Source organism: Phodopus roborovskii, unplaced genomic scaffold, assembly GCF_943737965.1.
Source record: "Phodopus roborovskii unplaced genomic scaffold, PHOROB, whole genome shotgun sequence".
Classification (NCBI taxonomy): Eukaryota; Metazoa; Chordata; class Mammalia; order Rodentia; family Cricetidae; genus Phodopus; species Phodopus roborovskii.
The window spans coordinates 25867477-25886801 of record NW_026126409.1 but is presented as its reverse complement, the minus strand read 5'-3'; the positions used below and the strand labels follow the sequence as shown (position 1 = coordinate 25886801).

The window sequence follows — 19325 nt, the reverse complement described above, 5'->3', positions numbered from 1 at the left end:
GGGGTGGGAAGTGGCCAAATAGGAGAACAGACCTTGGAGGCTAGCTTTAGGAACGATCTAACAGTTTAGCAAGGAGGAGGGGATGGGGGAAGGGCAAGGCCTGCCAGAGTCATGCTATGTTGGGCCATCTAGAGCCCTTTCACAAGTGAGGTGGCTTGGGGATATAGAGACCAAGGAAGACATGCATGTGTCCTTTGGACTGGGAGAACAGAGACGTGCGACGTGGCTTTTCTTACACACTCAACATCGCTGAGAACAACAGATGGGATCTCTCATTGCCAAGTTCTAATGTGTTTCATTCATTCATTCTCAGCATCAAGAAACTGGGCTTGCCAAATACTAGTGAGCGGCTGACAGGGCGGTGAGTAAGGAGCACATCCACAGCTCAAGCTGCAGCTAGGAAAGCACTTGACCCTAGGTCAGCTTCCACAGAAGACAGGAGTACATGGGTCCAAACACATAAACCGAAGGCAACCAGTGTCCACTCTAAAAAAGTCATTTTTTTAGTATAAAAATACAGAGGAAACCTCTAAAAATAATTACAGATATTACTTGACAGGGCTCTGTGTGAAAACTGTTGCAATTAATTTTTACTCTAAGGGATATTCAATGGAATAGCTATTATCTCCAAATATTAAGGCATCCAAGAAACTTAATCTAATTCTGTTGTTATAGTACCTTTTAAAATCAGTCCTTAAAGACTAGGGCCCAAAAGTCTTCAGATGAAAAATTCTGATTCCTATCCAGCAGCCACCTTAGTGCTTGGGCTTCTCTCTTAGACTGCTGAAAGCTGGGCAACCACAGGTCTCTCAACGATCGCCCATGCAGGGCTGGAGATGCTGGAGATGAGAAGGCGAACAAGGTAGGCTCTGGGCAACTCAGGTGGCTAACGTCTGCCTTCCATTGTTTGGGTGGTAAGCCCTGCATGGAGAGAAGGAGAAAAAGAGTTTCAAACATAACGATAAGGAAATGCAGTCCCCATATCTCTGCCACTCAATAGGAGGACACAGTACACTTTCCATAAAGCAAATGCCTTCCCTCCACGGTCTCGGCAGTTATGTGGTTGAAATGTCCAAAGGGATAGTATTAACATTTATTGAGACTATTCTATGCACTGGACACTCTACAGGTCCTAGCTGACCTCACAATCAAATGAAACAAATACAACCACCATATTTTACAGAGATGGGAAGTGGTATTCTAAGTACTGTCCTAAAACAATATATCAGCACACCTAAGACAAAGCCTAGTTCTCCCCCAGAGTTCTCTTCCCTCTCCTGCTTGTTGATTTAATTAATTACTCTTCTCCTGTATGCCAGTGCCCCATCTTCCTCTGCATAGGGAAGCTTTTTAATGAGATTAAGATAGCTCTTGAAATTTTGATGTAATGTTACTTTTCTATTGTTGTGACAAAACACCAGGATGAAGGCTACTTACAAAGGAAAAAGTATTTAATGGGATTACAGTTTCAAAGGGTTACTCTTTGATAATGTAGCAAAGGCACAGCAACAGGAACAGCTGAGAGCTCACACCTTCATCTCCAAGTAGGAGGCAAAGAGGGCACACTAGGAATGGTGTGAGTGACACCTCAAAGCCTGTCCTAAGCAGTAAACCTCCCCCATAAGGCCACGCCTCCTAATTGTTCCCAAAGTTTCTCCAAATGGGGACCAAGTACTCATACACTTTCCTAGCCCTCATATCTCCCCATCACACATACATGAAACTTTGTTTTTTCTGTCTCTTCTGGGGAGGCAGAAGGAGTAGGATCTCTGTGAGTTCAAAACCAGCCTGATCTACAAAGAGAGTTCCAGGACAGGCTCCAAAGAAACTCTGTCTAAAAAAAAAAAAAATAGGCCTGTAGCCTCCCCACCCCTTCTGCAACATATGAACCCAGAATCCTCTAACCCCTCCTGGAAAAAAAAAAAAAAAAACCTTAAATGGAGTTAAAAATGACTCAGTAATCTTTAAGGGACTGGCCACTGGGAGTTTGGTCATGTTCCAATGAGTATATGGCCAACACAAATTGGACTTGATGTATTTTTTTATTTTTATTTTTGGGGGGGCATAAAGGTAAGAGGGTAGACCTGGGAGGAATGAGAACCGAGTGTGATTGGGGTGCTTTGTGTGAAATTCCCAAATAATCAATAAATATATTATGTTGGAAAGGAAAAAAAAAAAAAACCTTAAACAGCCTGATTTGTGTTAGCCAATTACTCCTGGGACCTGCCCTGGAATATGGCTGACATACTATTCCATTAAAGAAAACTGATTGCCAATTAAAAAAAAAAAAAAAAGTTTCTCTGCAGTGGAACATGCCTGAAATCTGTAATTTAGTTAGTAGTGATATACCAATAGTAATTTCTTAGTGTTGACATGTTTATAGTAGTTATATAAAATATTAGTTAGCATCAGGAGAAGCTAGGTAAAGTGTATACAGGCATCAGCTTTTCACTGTAACTCTTCTGTGAATAAAATTCCTTCCAGGAAAAAAAAATTTTTTTTAAAGGCAATAGCAAAATGCCTTAAAATTCCCAGGAAAATTGATGCTCCCATAGTTACATTTGGCTAAGCTGTGTCATAAACATTATCAAAGAAGGAAGATACCCCCACACACTTGTCAGGAAAGCCACTGGAGATTGTGGCCAACCAAAACGAGGGAGCGAACGGAGATAACCACAAAGCAGTGTTAACATGGGAAAGAAGGGAATTCCTACGGGACCATGGAAGGCTACCACAGGCTGACATCCACATACAGTGCAGAGAGCAACAGTGCTCACAGGCACGGTCACATGGCTAGACAACATCCACGTGGTCAGACTTCATCATTACTGTGAGCAAACACTTCATAGAAAAACTTAAGGAAGGATTTGGTTAACTTGTGCCTTTGGAGGTTCCAGTCCATCATGACACAGGGCATGGTGCAACAGGATTGAGAGTTAGCTGAGAAGCTGGATGCAGACAGGAAGAAGCCAAGAAAGATAGGCACTTTCTTGTTTAGATGATGCTCATTTATTTATTAAAGGGGACAGGTGTCACGGCACTCACAGAAAAGTCACAGGACAACTTGCATGTGTTGGTACTTTCCTTCTATCATGTAGGTTACAAAGAGTAAACTCAGAGGGTCAGGAATAAAAGCATCTTTCTCCACCAAGCCATCTTGCTGGCTTAAGCTATACCTTGAAAATACACCATCGGCGACCCACGTCCTTCACCCACTCCCACTTTACAATAGAGTCTTAAGGTTAAGCCATCGATCCTATACAAGCCCTCTCGATCTAAACCTCTCTGGAAATGTCCTCACAGACACACCAGCTGTGCTTTATAATCTAGGCATCTCAGGACTGCCAGGCTGACAGTCTCCATTGACCATCATACCCAGAGCACGGCAACTCATCAGAGAGGGCTCAGCAAAGACTTAGTGACAAGTCATCCAACAATAAAAAATAATTATTAGTTAGAAGGAAACGAAAAGCTGTACGTATAAGGGACAAGACACAGTATGCTATACAGCTATTCTTGTGGCTGCTGAAGAAAAAAAGAGAAAGGAAGAGAAAGATCATTGGCTTTGTTTTAAATGTGTGGGATTATTTGAGGCTTTCACCTATATTCATCAGTATCTTTTTCTAAAAATAAGTTGTCCAGTATAAACAGTAACAGTAATGTATCAAGTCTGTAATTATTATAATCCTAACCTATCTCAAATTTAGAAAGCAGAGCAGTAGATCAAAATAGAAATTTTGAAGCTACCCATGGTCAGGTCAATATACTTTCTTTTCCTTAAACTGCTCATGGGAAACATATGAGAAGACACTGGGGAATTTAAGGGAGAAGAGAGCTATGTGTGAACAACTTATCTTAAACATCTGAAGGGACCATCAAGGGAAGTATGAATTAGTTTACTTGGGAAGGCAAGCCTTCCCCCACTCTTCCATCTATTAATTTGGTTTCTATTAGTTTTGACACTGTTACTGGAGCACCATCTCTGTCTCCAGTAAGGTGTGGCCTAATGTTAGTGCTTTTCCCAGCACATCTCCTTAGATGAAGAAGTAGAGACCAGAAGGAAAACAGGGAGGGGGAGAGGGGAGACTTTTACCAACACCAGAGTACAGGGGAGGAGAGCAGAGCTTTGTAATAAGGGGAAAATTATGTGGTTTAATAAGGATCAGGATAAACAATTAGGCCAAACAGATGTTTATTTAGGGAGAAATAACTTACAACCTAGACAGATGAACACCAGCAGGTCCCACCATTTGCTCTCCTCTCAGTGTCCGCCAGCAAGAGAGCATTGCTCAGCTCTTCCTCAGACCTAGTTCCACCTGTCACTTCCACCCATGGCTCCACCCCCACAATGGGCGTGGTCAGTGCCACAAAAGGAGACAAAGTGAATATCCCACTACAATTCCCCTTTTAGTCTAAAGAAAAGATTTAGGCTTGATACAAAACTATATACAAAACAGTGAATAACAAGTGTGCTCTAAGAAAAGGAGAATCGAAAACATATCTACTCCTAGGGTGAAGGCATAATGGAGTTTACAATAGAGTTGTCCTAAGCTGGAAAACTTAAGGCTAATACCTAATATATCTAACTAGGAAGAGAGAATAATAGTTGTGATAGTGTAATCTTCAACCTCATCAAGACCTGAGAAGGAAAATAACAATACTAGGGTAGACAGGAAGTGCAAATGGGCAACTTCCAAAAGGTGCAGTGAGGAAAAAAACAGCAAGCTACCTGGACAGTCACCCTAGGTCTCACAGCCAGTTTTGGCTAAGGACAAGAGTACTTGACAGACCACAGCAACAGCAGGGAGGTAGAAAGGCTGTCTTACCCTGACTTGGCAAGGTTCAGCAGTCTTCTATATTTGTCTCCTGCAAGCACATAGGACTGCATGTCCAAATCAGTAGTCAAGGTTGGGGGCAGTTCTTTGCCCAAGAGGCCATTAGCCAAAGTGAGGATGAACTCCAGAAGGAGCAACAACAGTGTCCAACATATTTTCGGGAAAGTGCACGGTGCTGTCAGTAGCAACAGTGTCTCATGTCAATGGAGTACTAATATTAAAACATTTAAATGCCATGTTCTGCATGTCTATGAAGTGACTGAAGATTAAGTATCAATGTCTGACTAACCCCATAAGTAAAGGAAACATGGGTGAAGATAATCTGTAATACTCAGGAACTTAGCTAAAAAAAAAAAAAAAAAAAAAAAAAAACTGAGTAAAACTTCCTTGAGTAAAGCAGGGATAAATAACTAAACAATATAACTATGTACATATATATACATGTAAATCCCTAAAATAGAGGTAGAGTAGAAATATCTAGACAAGAGGTAGAACTATAAAGGGCAACATGATAAATATCCCAAATTGTATCAATATACAAAATATCTTGAATACAAGCAAAAGTATACATACATAGGATATGGCAAGAATAATGTGCATAAAACATCATAAATGGAAAGATTTCACACAATATGACAAAATATAATATACAATTTTTCTGGGAAGGGGATATAAACTTAATTTTACATATTAATTTTACCACAAATAAGAATATAAAACAATGTAAGCTGTATAATACTAATATCTCACTCTTACTAAATAATTCACAAGAAGATAGGCTAATCTACCTATATCCATTCTAAACCATACCTTTCCCAACCATACCCTATTCCTGTCTAAAAGATAAACCCGAGTCTAAGCATCACCTTCCATACCCAACCCTAAGTAACTAAAACAGGCAAAGGCAGACAAAAGAGGGAGGACAGTCACACGCTGTCTCTGACACTTTGTTGAGGTTTTTATTAGAGTGGACATGAAATGAAGACTGCATTTCACTCCCTTGGACCAGTGGAGGAAGAAATACTCACTCTATTTCTGATGGTTTTTAACTTTGGGTCAGTTAAATGCCGTTTGTGGGACCTAAGATTCCAGATGTGTGTGTGTGAGAAAGGAGACAGCTAAATGAATTTACTAAGTGGGTTTACCTATTAGTTTCTGTCCACTGTGTGGCAAAAAGGGTGCGAACAGCACCTACTCCTTTCAGTTTACCTGTTCGTTTTGTGGTCATGGTCAGTTTAAGAGCCCACGTTTTTCTTTTGATTTCTTTTTCACTAAGCAGTCACAAGCAGCTTGCAGACTGCTTTCTGAAATGTTAGCAACTAGATGTTGCAAGTGGCCTTTTTGACAATAGGGCCCCTCTCCCAAATCCCTAACTCTTGACCTTCCCTCATAATACCACAGCAAGAGTTCTTTACCAAGACATTTCTGAGCAGAGACCCAAATTGCAGACTATGAAGAAATGCTGAGACTTAGACTCAAGATTGGGGTTGCTTTGGCCAGGAATTGTATTGGGCTACACTTGGGCAGGAGCTAAACAGATGCTGTGAAAGGGATACCAGAGTGATAACCAGAGGCAGTGGTTCATGTTCTCAGCAGTGAAAGAACCAGAGGCAGGCAGCTAAGAACTCACATGCATACAAATCACCACATAACTGCCCAAACTGATAAACTAAGCTGTCTTTAAAAAGTAATAAAATCACCACCAGTTCTGCAAATTCAACAGGGACAACTTGCCTAATCTGAATCATTGGCCAGCTAGTAACTGGTAACATAACTGGGAGTCTTCCTCAACCAGGACCTTGCACAGATGTTTATATGAGGCCATTGGTAATAAATGCACTTTCCTGCCACTCAAGAGAAGGGGTCCACTGAATGGTGTAGTGTTAGGTTCCATCTGACGGCAATACTAGGGAGAAAAGAAATACATGAAATGTACTTGTTGCATCTAAGTTTTACCAGAAACATCTCACAACATGACCTGAAGTGTGTTTGATGAAATGGTTATGGTATTTTTAGAAATAACTTAGTTTCTGCATCTCCTTCCAGGACTTGAGTAGAAAAACCAGCTGTTTCTAAAATACGATTTTAAAAGACTCTGCTTCCAAAGAGAATATGGCTCTTAGGCCAATAAAGAGAAAAGATTCTGAAAGTCCTAAGATTCCGAACTCTTCCATAGTTTATTAGGAACCGAACTGCCAAGAGTGAGAACACCTTCCCAGGAAATATGAAATGTGAACTGTAGCTTTGGGCATTAAACTGGAAAGAGATGGCTACTACACAGTTAACAAGGAATCATCAAAAAATTTCCCCAAATTCCTAAAGGTCAAGAATGCCCTACATTTTCAGTGGGGAACAGTGGGGAGGCCCAAGGGCAAATAAAAGTGAAATGCCCATCTGTTCTACTCTGTGGGCTATATTAAATACCCAAGGAGCAGTAAAACTAAAGCCCAAAGGGTCCCCCTCTTTAGTACAGTATAAGAGTGATGGATGTTCATGAATCCCAGATTTTTCTTATAAAGAAAACTATCTTGAGCCACTAAAGGATCCTAAGAAAATCCTTCTAACTCTGGATCTACTTCCACAGGGAAAACAAAATGAAAATCATCTTTCTAATGGTTGAGGAAAATCTAGAAATGATTTTGTGACTAGCAGGCCATGGTGACACTACAAGTCATCTGCGATTGGTGAGAGACATGGAATTCTCCCATTCAAACCACCAGGAAATTCAAAATATAGTCTGTCATGGGGAGGAGATGCAGGAAAGTCTACACAGCTGGCCTGAGTTTGAGGCTTCCAAGACAAAGAACCCAGCATGCCCATCATGAGTGTACTACATCAAAATCCACACAGCAGTTTACTATATGGCAAGAGGGAAAACAATGAAGCCTATGGAAAATAAAAGCAAGCAACAAAGGTCTGGGACCACTGCTCAATGGTAGAGTCTGATATGCACAAAGGCCAGACAGTGATCTATAGCACTAGGGGTGGAGTGGGAGGGGGGAGATAAACACAACTTCAAAATACAGTTCCACTTTTAACTAGACTGACTAAAGCCAGGTAGTGAGTGAATCATATCCACTTTTAAATACAAATGTTAGACTACTTCCATGTCTGTCCTGTTGCTTGCAGCACGAGCAATCAGTCAAGGACCATGGGGCACATGGAAAGTAAGGCAATAGCTAAGTAAGCAGTGCCAAGGGAAAAAGAAATGAACAGAAACAGAATAGTAGATGACTCAGACATCGACACTCTCAGAGAAAGCGTGTAAAATTATTACCAGTGACGTGCTAAGTATCCACAGTGGATAATGGAGAAAGTAGGTGTGCTAGGGTGATTTTATTAAGAGTCCAATGGAAACACTAAGTTTTCGTAGCTGAATGGATGTTGAACCCGGTGAGGCCTCTGCTATTTTCCATTCATGTTCTAGGACTTTTATTAACATGTATCTGCTTAGGGAGGGTAGGGGATGCCATATTGCACACATGGGTGTTATAAGACAGCTTTGGGAAGTCAGGCCACTCCTTCCCCGACATAGGTCCTAAGGACTCTAACTCGGGTCACCAGGCTTGGGCAACAAGCACATTTACCTGCTGAGCCATCTCACCAGCCCATCCGCCAATGATTTTAAAACCACCACTTCAAGAGGGGGAGAGAAGACAAAGCAAACAAGGACATGCATGGTTTATATGTGGGAGCTGTGAAGCTACCAACAGTCTCCAACTTGGAACTGTTCCCTCACATCTTCTATAACATAAAAAGCAGAGAAATTTCCAGGCAACTCTTGTTACAGTAAATCCTAGTAGCCTGAAGTCAGGCTGCTTTGTTTAGTGGGAAGAATAGGAAATGTTTAAATTCTCGTGTACAGTCAGGCCAGAAATATCCCCTATCTTCCTATAGCATTAAGCATTCTAAACCCTTCAATGTCATCTCAATTACATAAAATATTGTTTAACATTAAGACATTTGACCCAGGATATAATCATGGATAACTTTTAATAGCTAGTGTCTGTAATACAGGAAATGTTAGTTTATACATTCAGTAGATGTTAGATAAAAGTTTGTTCACAGAAATAACAAGGACTAAATGCTGAGGAGAGGGCTCAGGGAGCAAAAGCGCTTACCTTTACGACCTGAGTTGAAATACCTAAAAGCCATGGAAAGCTGGGTATGTGATAGTGTACACCTGTGAACCCAATGCTGCTGAGGTGACAGGGGAGGCCACAACAGGGAACTCCCCAAAAGCTCATAGGCAGCTAGCCTGGTGTACACAGTGGTGCCACACAGCAAGGCCTTGTTACAGATATGGTGGAAGATGAGAACCAGCCTGAGGCTGTCATCTGACCTCCACACCTCCTCTGTGGTACACATACCCATACTCACACATATAAATGTATACACACACACTCGCGCTCTCTCTCTCTCTCTCTCTCTCTCTCTCTCTCTCAAAAGAATAAAGGAATTCATTCTCTGCTGGCAAATGTCCAGTTGATGACTTACGGTTATGATGAGGCTGCTTACTTTGTACCAAAAGCTATATCTTGTCAGAAAATCCTGAAATGTGACTCCAACTCCATTTAGTTCTATCTTTAGTTACTGGAGTGTGCAGTCTCTGGATAATTAATGGGGCCACTGTTAACAGCTGGGATCCTCAGTACTGTGGCAATTGTACTGAAAAGTTTCTGCCAATAATGAGGACTGCCCTTTGGAAGGTTCTAGTAGAATCTGTACTGTAAATATTCATGTTCCCTATCAGAGAATCTTTCCTTCACAGAGCCCATCAAAGTTAATTTCCATAATTACTCAATGCTGTCTGTTCAAACTGCAAGCATATGACAAAGGCAATGTCTTTTATTGACGGCCATTATCGAAGTAAGACAGTCCAAGATGAGGGAACTGCCTTAGTAATAGTTTTACAGCATTTTTTTTCATTAAATAAAATGGACATTTCCAAGTAAAACAGTATTAACTAGAAACATAGTTTAATTCCATTCTCTCCTGAATTCCCACAAGATGAAAATAATAATTTTGTGTTATGGTATGGATTCATAAAGAAAAATTAAAATGATAAAGAGAACAATAACCAAATTTTGGAAATTATGACTTTAATAGATGGGAAAAAAATGGTTTAGCTGAGTAAAGAAGGCCCAATTCCAGCAAGCAGCAAGTACAACAAGATATTCTGGAACTCAGTGACAGATGGGATCCCTGGGCATGGCTGTAAAGACTGGACTACCAGCAAAAATAAAGCTCCTTGCTATTTGAATAAGAAGCACTTAAGTGCCCATGGCATTATTCTGCACACAAGGGGGGTAGAAAGGAAGTCGGGGGAGGGAACAGGAGGAGAGGAGGGAGGGGAAACTGTGGTTGGTATATAAAGTAAATAATAGAGGGGGCCAATATAGGTTTGAAGAGAAAACTGACTCTATAGAAATGTCCAAGAGACCTACAAGAGTGACCCCATCTAACAATCTGAGCAACAATGGAAAGGCTACCATATATGCCCTTCCCTAATAATGAGATTGATGACTAACTTATCTACCATCATAGAACCCTCATCTAGTAGCTGATGGAAAGAGAAGCAGACACCCACAGCTAAATACTGAGCCAAACTCCTGGAATCCAGTTGCAGACAGAGAGGAGTGATAAGAAAAGGGGTCAAGACCAGGCTACAGAAACCCACAAAGACAGCAGGCCTGAACAAGGGGGAGCTCATGGACCCCCAGACTGATATCTAGGAAACCAGCATTGGACTGACTCAGCCCCCCTGAACATGGGTCTCAGTTAGAAGGCCTGGGCAGCTTAAAGAGCCTTTGACAATGGAACCAGCATGTGTCCTTGGTGCAGGAAAGGACTTTGGGAGCACATTCCCCATGGAGGGATACTCCCTTAGCCTAGAGGCAGGGAAAAACCCTAGTCCCTACTCCAAATGACTTGACAGATTTTGATGATCCCTCCTGGAAGGCATCACCCTCCCTGTGGAGTGGGGGGGGGGTGGGATGGGAGGGAAGCTGGGGGGGGGACATGGGAGGGAGAAGAGAACTGGGATCGATATGTAAAATAAGAAAAAATAATAAATATTAAAAAAAAAGTACTTGGCCCTGTCACCTCCTATCAGCCCCCCCACCTTCTTCCACTGCTTCCCCTCCCCCTCTCCTGGGTCCTCCCTAATGAAACCACAGTCCTTAAGATTCAGCTTCCATTTTTGCTTCCTGTGGGGACCAGGTGGAGTAGTCTCTGGGGCATATTTTACCTGATGACAGTAAATGTTCCACGGCTGTGATAAAGAGTATTAATAAGGATAGCTGCTACCCATCACCAGCTCCGAGAGCGACAGCCTGGATGAACCATAAGAATCCTCTGGCAGACCTGACCAGGCTGTGCTGGCAGAACTCAGGAAGCATATGGAGGCCATCTTGAGGCGTGTGGGCTGAGGTAAAACGTACATAGAATGGCTTTCACAGACCTGGAGGGGACACACTCATGAAATTCAATGCTGTAGCAAGGATAACTGAAGCTGTTGCTAGTGACATGTTGAATGGCTCCTTGAACTTGGCTGCGCTGACAACCTACTGTAAATAGAGATGTCAAGCTTCCTTGGCGTAATACTGAACAAGGTGGTCCAAAAGCTCTGGGAGCTGGAAAAGCTAGGATAGGTTTTTACCATGTGATTATGATCCCTGTGACAGAAGACATCCCCCTTATGATATCAATATGGAAAGCACTGGTGAGAATCCTGACTATATTTTTAATTGTACACAGGATCCATAATGTCTAATTTAAATAATAACAAATATACAATATGACTTGTGAAATTGTAATTACATTTCTCCCTTCTCTTTCCTCCCACCAAATTCCCCTGCTCTCCTTCAAATTCATGGTCTCTTTCTTCACAATTGTCGTGACATGCATATATGTTTATGTCTATGCATATATATTCTTAGATATAACCTGTTCAGACTATACAACCTTACTTGTATGCATTTGTCAGGGCTGACTATTTATCACCGGCCAACCAATTGGTGTGCTGTACCCTGGGGAAGACTAGTTCTCTTGCTCCCAGCATTCCTTGGTTGTCTATAGTTCTTTATGTGGAGCCCAGTGCCAATGGTTACAAATACACAAAACACTCCCTTGCCTAAGGCTCGGGGAGTCCTGCAGAAGACTGGGCAAAAAGACTGTCGGAACCAGAGGGTCAAGGAGTTTGCCCTGCGATTGTGCCTCCTAGTAACATCAGAAGCTATCCCCATAAAGTCTCACCAAGATGATTACCCGAATGTGAGCTGAACAAGGGTGACCCGATGAACATGCCATAGTGGACAGGGAAAAGCCATGAGGCCTCAACCCTACAGTATATATTTCTTAAAACTATGTGGTCACATATATTTATGGTACCTGCTCCTGTGTTACATATAGGCATTTTTATACAATTATATATGATACATTGACTATCATTCCCTCCATATCATACTATTCTCCCCTAAACCCTTCTACTTCCATTAAGTTCCTTTGTTTCCTAGACAGTTTTTTTCTTTTATTTGTTCACATGTGATTTTATGAATCTATATAATCAAGGAACCACATATGAGAGACATTTATCTGAGACTGGATTAATTCATTTAACATGATTCTCTCCAGTTCATCCATTTCTTTGCTGACAATTTAATGTCTCTAGAGCTGAAAAAACTCCATGTCTACGCCACATTTTCTTTCTCCATTCTTCTGCTGCTGGACAACTTGGCTGATTCCATAACAGTTATTATGAATGGTGCTGCAAATATCAGTGTGCAAGTTTCTCTGAGGTACACTGATTTGCAGTACTATATATGAATACCCAGAAGTGGTACAGCTGTGTCATATGATAGAGCTTCCTGAGGCACCTCCATACTGATTTCCATTGTGACTGGACTAATTTACATGCTTACCAGGGTTCTGTTATGACCATAACCTCATCATCATTTGTTGTTTTCACAATGCCTGCCATTCTTAATGGATCATTTGTTGTTTTCACAATGCCTGCCATTCTTAATGGAGATGGAATTTCAGGGTTTTCATTTATCTTTTTCTGATGACTATGAGGTAGAGTTTTTTTTTTTTCTTTTTAATTCATGTTTCAATGGCCATTTGTGTTTCATCTTTTAGGGCTTGTCTGTTCGCTTCATTGACCCATTTATTGTTTTACTTTCTAGTACTAATATTTGCTGTTCTTTATATATTCCAGACACAAACATCCCTGCCTGAATATAGTCAACAGCAATTTTCTCCCATTCTGTATGTAAGCTGTCTGTTGCCTCTGCTTGTGGTTTCTTTTGCTGTGCAAAAGCTTTTTAATTTCATGAAATCCCATTTGTCATTTCTTGAGGGTATTTGCTGTGCTCATGTGGGTCTATTTAGAAAGTTCTTGCCTATTTCTATCCTATACTCTGAAGTATTTTCCTCTAGGAGTTTTGGCCATTTTTAAATTAAGGCCTTTGGTCCACTTTGAACTGATTATTGTGTCGGGTAAGTGAGAGGGGTCTAATTTCATTCTTCTGCAGGTAGATATCTAGTTTGCCAGCAAAATTTACTGAACAGACAATCTTTTTCCTGTGTGCATTTTTAAATCTTTGCCAAAAATATATAGGAAGTCTTAAATTTCAATTAATTCTTTGAGATTTTAATGCAATACATTTTGATGAAATTTACCCCCTAGTCCTCTCTCAACTTCTGCCAGATCCACACCTACCTTTCTGCCCCCCTACATACTCATGAGTTCTTCTATTTTTTAAATAATCAATCCAGTCTAATATATGCTGCTCATATACTCATGGGTTTGGGGTCATCCAATGGAGTATAGCTCTACCTGCCAGGAGTCACACCTTTAAAGAAAACTGACTCCAGCAACTACTAACTGCCTGACCCCCCCCCAACTCCATGCTGAAATTTGTCTGTCTTGAGCTTGCACAAGTCTTGTATGTGCTGTCATAATCTGTAAATTCGTATGTGCAGCTACCCTGCTGTGTTCAGAAAACACTATTTCAACTCTAACCCTAACCCTGACTCACTGCCTCTGACTCTTACTACCTTTCTCTTTCCTCTTCTGCAATGATCCCTGAGGCTTGGGAAGAGAAGTATGATATACACATCCCATTTAGAGCTGAGAGCAAAGGTTCTTATTCTCTACTCCTTGAGCAGTTGTGGGGTCTCTGTTAATCACCGTAAACTACAAAAAGAAGTGTCTCTAATAGGGTTGAGAGATACACTAATCTATGGGCACAATGATAAGTCATTAGGGCTTGGTTTAATACTATCTATAAGTTCTCCCCTAGGGCCTGGGCTCTATCTAGCCACAGCATGTGTTCTTGGCCCTTATAATGGTGTCAGGTGTAAACACTGTCTTATGAGGAAGGCCTTAAATCAGAAAGTGGTTGACTATTCCCATAACATTCATGCCACTGTTATACCAATGGGCATATCTTGACAGGCCAGTCACATAAGTTTATATAATTCACAGCTATCTAAGATTGGTGGGTAACTTTTCTCCTCAAGGAGCATGGACAGCTTGTTCCAACACAAATAAAGCTTCCAGGTCAGTGCCAGATTGATTTCTCCATGTTCTATGGCGTGAGCATACGGTGTCTTCAGCAAGACTCTTACCCAAATTCTGGAAGGTAATCAACAGTGATGGCAATAGCCTATAAGATTTTTTGGGGGGGGGCGGGTCCATGGGACCAACAACTCCAAAAGAAGAGGTAACTCATCCCTAGCCTACAGGGTCTAGAAGGGACACTGCGCTCATATTAAAGGGTATCTCCATCTAATATATGTATGTATATGTGTGTGCATATATAAGTATGCACACACATACATATGCTTCTATAGTAGTAGGTTTCCATAGGACTTTTTCAAAGGTCTCAAATGTTAGTTATCCCTTCCTATAATCCCTCTTCTACCCTAGCAATCCCACTTATTCTTTCTTGCTCCATTATTTCCCTTCCCCCTTCATGTTACCTGTACTCTATATCCCTTACATTGAACCCCTCAAGCCTCTTACCAGTTTCTTGGCTTCTATGGAAATTCCAAAAATATCTAAAGATTCAAAGCTAACATCCACAAATGCCATGTTTGCTTGTCTTTCTTGGTCTAGATTATCTCACAAAGAATATTTGTTTCTAGCTCCATCCATTTACCTGCAAATTTCATGTTGGTTTATGTCTCCTACTTTTCCACATATGTTTTTTTTATATTCATTTGCCAATTGCTACAAAAATATAGGCATTCTATTAAGATTATGCTAAATCCCTATCAATCTTAGGACTAGCATGATTTATCTGACTATTGGTTTAGCTCTTCCTCAGCTTCTCTTAACAGTATTTTTCACTTCTGGTGTGTGATGTTGTCAAACTAGTCAGACAACTCTAATTAGTTCATATTTTATGCTACTATAATAGTATTTTTAAACAATTTGTTTATCTAATTGTTTATTGCTAAAATATAGAAAAATCATTTTATAAGTTTTGTATACTTCAGTTTTACTAAGTTGACAAATTAATGCTGACATTTTTCTTTTACATAGCCCTTGTTTAATATCCTACCTTAGGGTAGTAGTCACTAAGTATTCTACTGTAGCAGAACACTATAAACTAGGTGTTTCGCACAATTCTGGGGTCTGGGTAGTACAAGATAAAGGAGCTAGAAATCTCAGTGTTTGGTGAGGTCCTGTCTCTGTTGTAGGCATCTGAGGACTGACTCAGAGCTGACTCCCTGCTTAAACCCCTCCTGTGGGAAAGTTCCTTTAAAAAATTACCCATCTTTTCCCAGGGACTTTAGACCAAGATGGTCCCCCCAACTGCTGCTGTTTTGCGACTTTAGACCAAGATGGTCCCCCCAACTGCTGCTGTTTTGCTTCTGTTAAACAGCTTGCTTGCTCTACTTCTACTGGCAACTGACAACCTGAATATGGTTTTTGCCTTTAAAAGCTCTCTGCAGATAGTGGTCAGGCTGCTCTGTGAGAACTGTTTCTCTCCAGGCAGTCACCAGCCAGCTTAATAAAGACTATCAAGTGAGTACTCCTGTTTTGTTGGGTGGTTCTTGTGGTCTTTACTCCGTGACATTAACCTCATTGTTATCTGAAATCCTCACATAGGTTGGAGCATCCCTCACATGATACCTGAAGAGCTGAGATCCAAAATGTTCCCAAGTCTGAAACTTTTTGAGCAACAAACTAACACTCAAAACTTTCTAATTTCAGGCTTGGGATTTGGGGATTAGAAATGTTCAATGGGTAAAGGCTATGCAAATTTAAGAATAGAAAAACTTAAATATCTGAAATTCTCTGATCCCAAGAATTAAGGATTAGGAGAACTAAATTATATTAGCAAGCATGAGTGTACATCAGAGAGAACAAGATCAAGAATGGAGACAGAGGTAGCTACACACACATACAAGATGAGTTTCCTTATAGCAGGCTATGGGCTTGAGTGAACAACAGAATTGATGGCAGACTATAGCACTGTTCATGCAGGTGGCAGGCAGACATCTTAAGTTTCTGATTTGGAGACCTTCTCCCTCTTCTGCAGCCCCATGTGTCAATGCCCAGCACCTGTAGTAAAAGTATCCTTCAGAAGAAGCAAGGAGAACCAGAGAGCTTCAGAAGGTCCTGCATTGTAAGTATGACAGTGTCCCCAAAGAGTAAAGCCTTCTTCTACCTTCATGGGTGGCACACCTCTCTGCTAGAAATGGAGAACAGCGGCAGGCAGCAGCCACAGACAGAAGGTCAACACCACACAGAGAGGCAGAGACAGGACACACACATACACACACACACACACACACACACACACACACACCAAAGTTCCCCTCGCTTACCTGCTCCTGTAGCCTACTGCTTTCCCACACCCTGCTGCACACCATACATTCAAATGTATCAATGTAGTTGTCCTGGTTGATGTCTTGCACTCCCCACTTCCGTTCCCGGAGAGCTGTCAGAAGTCGCCTGTTAGAGATCTCGCCCTTCAGCTTCCATTCTACATAGGCTTCATACAATCTATCATCATGATCCAGCTGTCTAATGAAACTTGCCAGTTCTCTGGGGTGAGAAAACTCTGAAACAAGAATGGCACTTTTGTTACTTGGGAGCCAGTCTGCAATGGTGGGGGATCCATAATACACAGGCACCACCCCCAGCTTCAACGGTCTCCAGAACTTCTCTGTGATGTAATCGTCACAGACTGCATTCTCAAATGCAAGGATGAACTTATACTGGGCGATGATCCTGTAGAAGCCATCAGCATCCATGGAGGCTGGATTTTTCAGCGGCTGAGGAAGCTCTTTGTTTTGTAAACACTGACCATAGGAATCGACTTCAATGTAAGCCATCAGCTCACGAACATAGCTGTCCCTGTCTGACGGTGGGTCACAGTCTGACTGTACGTATACCACTGGAGCAAGCTTTTGTCTTAGCTTGTTTTTAGACTGCAAAGGAACTAGGTATCTGCGTGACTTCAGGACTTGAACACCTTCCAGGTACTGGGTGGTCAGCGGCAAGTGGGAATGCCTGCTGAACGTGGCTGTATGGTTGAATAAGGTGATGACCGGCTCATGGAAGAGCTTATAATTGTTTTTGGGGGACTCTTCATGGAAAAGGGCCCAGTCATGATAGGCTTTCCGAGGCAGAGGCAAACTGTCTATGTTAAAGTCAGTACCTAGGAGGAGAAAATAAAATATGAATGAATGTGTCCAAAGGAAGTTTGGGATCTCAGTGTAAGATCATAATATAAAGGAGTTAGATGTTATAAATAATAAGTGTGTATGTCATGGCTCCCTGCAAGCATCTAGAAGCCAATTGTGAAGCATGAACCCCAAAATCTAACAAGGAAAGAATCACCAAATATAAGCATTGTTGTTTTCATTCTTTAAAAGAAAGAAAAAAAGTATGAGGAGGAGTGCCTGGGCAGATTTAAACAGAGGCATTATTCTATTACCTTCTACAGATGGTTCTTCATTCCAGAGGCATTGTCTAAAAGACTGAATGAGAAATTACGACATCAAGATACACAGACAGTTCCTTAAGAAGAGAAAAGCAGGAAAAGGAAGCCCCAAATGGAGAAAAGCAACCAGGAAGATTGATTAATCGGGTTAAGAGGGGAAGAACTGTGAGAGAGTAGCCTCAAGAAATATGCAGGATGGATTTTTTTTTTAATCCAAAATGATTGATTTTAGCAGAGTGATCAGTCTTGGTCAAAGGCAGACAGGAGGCTTTTAAAGACAAAAGCACTGATAACAGCACTATGTTCAGACTGCTGCAGGGGTAGGCATGAATTAACAAGTACATCAAAAAATAAAGAGGCATAACAGGCTTATAATTAGGAGTGATTCTGGCTTCCACAGGATTAATTGGAAAAAACCTCTGAAATATGATAATATGCAGATAGACAAGATGGATGTGGTCAGCAGTTATTTCCTGACCGTGTGGGTAGAGATCCGCTCAGGAAGAACTGATTTCTATGACTAGGGAAGAAAAATTAAGACTTTATCACAATATGGAATTTCTGAATGCTCCTTCCTGACAATGATACGGTGAACACCGGCTTGAGGTTGTTAAACATTAATGCAAGACAACAGGGAGACCAAAACATTCTTTCTCTCTCTCTCTCTCTGTCTCTCTCTCTCTCTCTCTCTCTCTCTCTCTCTCTGTCTGTCTGTCTGTCTGTCTCTTCTACCACCTACTGGGGGATTAAAATGTACCAAACAACTACAGCAGCATAGACTATATAGTCTCTCATGGGCTAGTAAAAATTGGTTACTTAATGTTAGCACAAATGCTCTCAAATAAATGCAAATTCTTTGATGCTAACAGTACATCAATGAGAAGTCAGGTAATCAAATGGGCTTTTAGTCCAAATTGGTGAGAATTAATGTGGCAACCAGAAATGGCTTACTCAAAACCTACTGTGTTCACATGGTATTCAGGGTGAGGGTCCTGTGGGTCACACTGTACCTCCAAGCCAACAGTCCAAGGTCCCCATTAACTATGTGGAATTCAAGCCCAACTTCACTGCTACATAACATCCAAAGAGAAGGGACTACTGCTTATAGAAGCAGCATGTAGCTCATACCTGGCTGACTATGAAGTATGAGCATTACAGAGCATTTCTGACAATACATACCACACACTGCTGGAATAGACATGTGAGAGGGTCCCTGCAACGACCAGAATCTGTGACGTGTTTCCCATCAGTGCATGATCCCACACATACTCAGAGTAATGAGGGAACATCCCATACATGCTGCAAAGTGATGGGGGGACTGACACATAACCACCTTGGCATTTTGTTAGTGTGTGTACCTGTGTTGCTCACTAATCCTTTCCTCTTCACTAGTTCTGTCACATGTAACAACAATTCAACCCAGTGACACACTGAGCAGTGTTCCTGAGCTTCATGACACATGTATTTTTCTCATTTGTGACTCAAGACAAAGAAGAAAGAAGGGGGGGGGATGTTAAACCTTTAC

General features: G+C 41.3%; 1 protein-coding gene across 1 annotated transcript in view; it reads right to left on the bottom strand.

Annotated features, from left to right (window-relative positions):
• Nucleotides 1-567: 567 nt before the first annotated feature.
• Nucleotides 568-19325, bottom strand: part of Fut10 (fucosyltransferase 10) — a 72197-nt gene continuing 53439 nt past the window's right edge. The window contains exons 4-5 of the mRNA XM_051182232.1: nt 16680-17515; nt 568-921 (exon numbers count right to left, since the gene is read on the bottom strand). Coding sequence (XP_051038189.1) covers nt 688-921; nt 16680-17515 — 1070 coding nt within the window. The 3' untranslated portion in view covers nt 568-687. The remainder of the gene's footprint in view (nt 922-16679; nt 17516-19325) is intronic.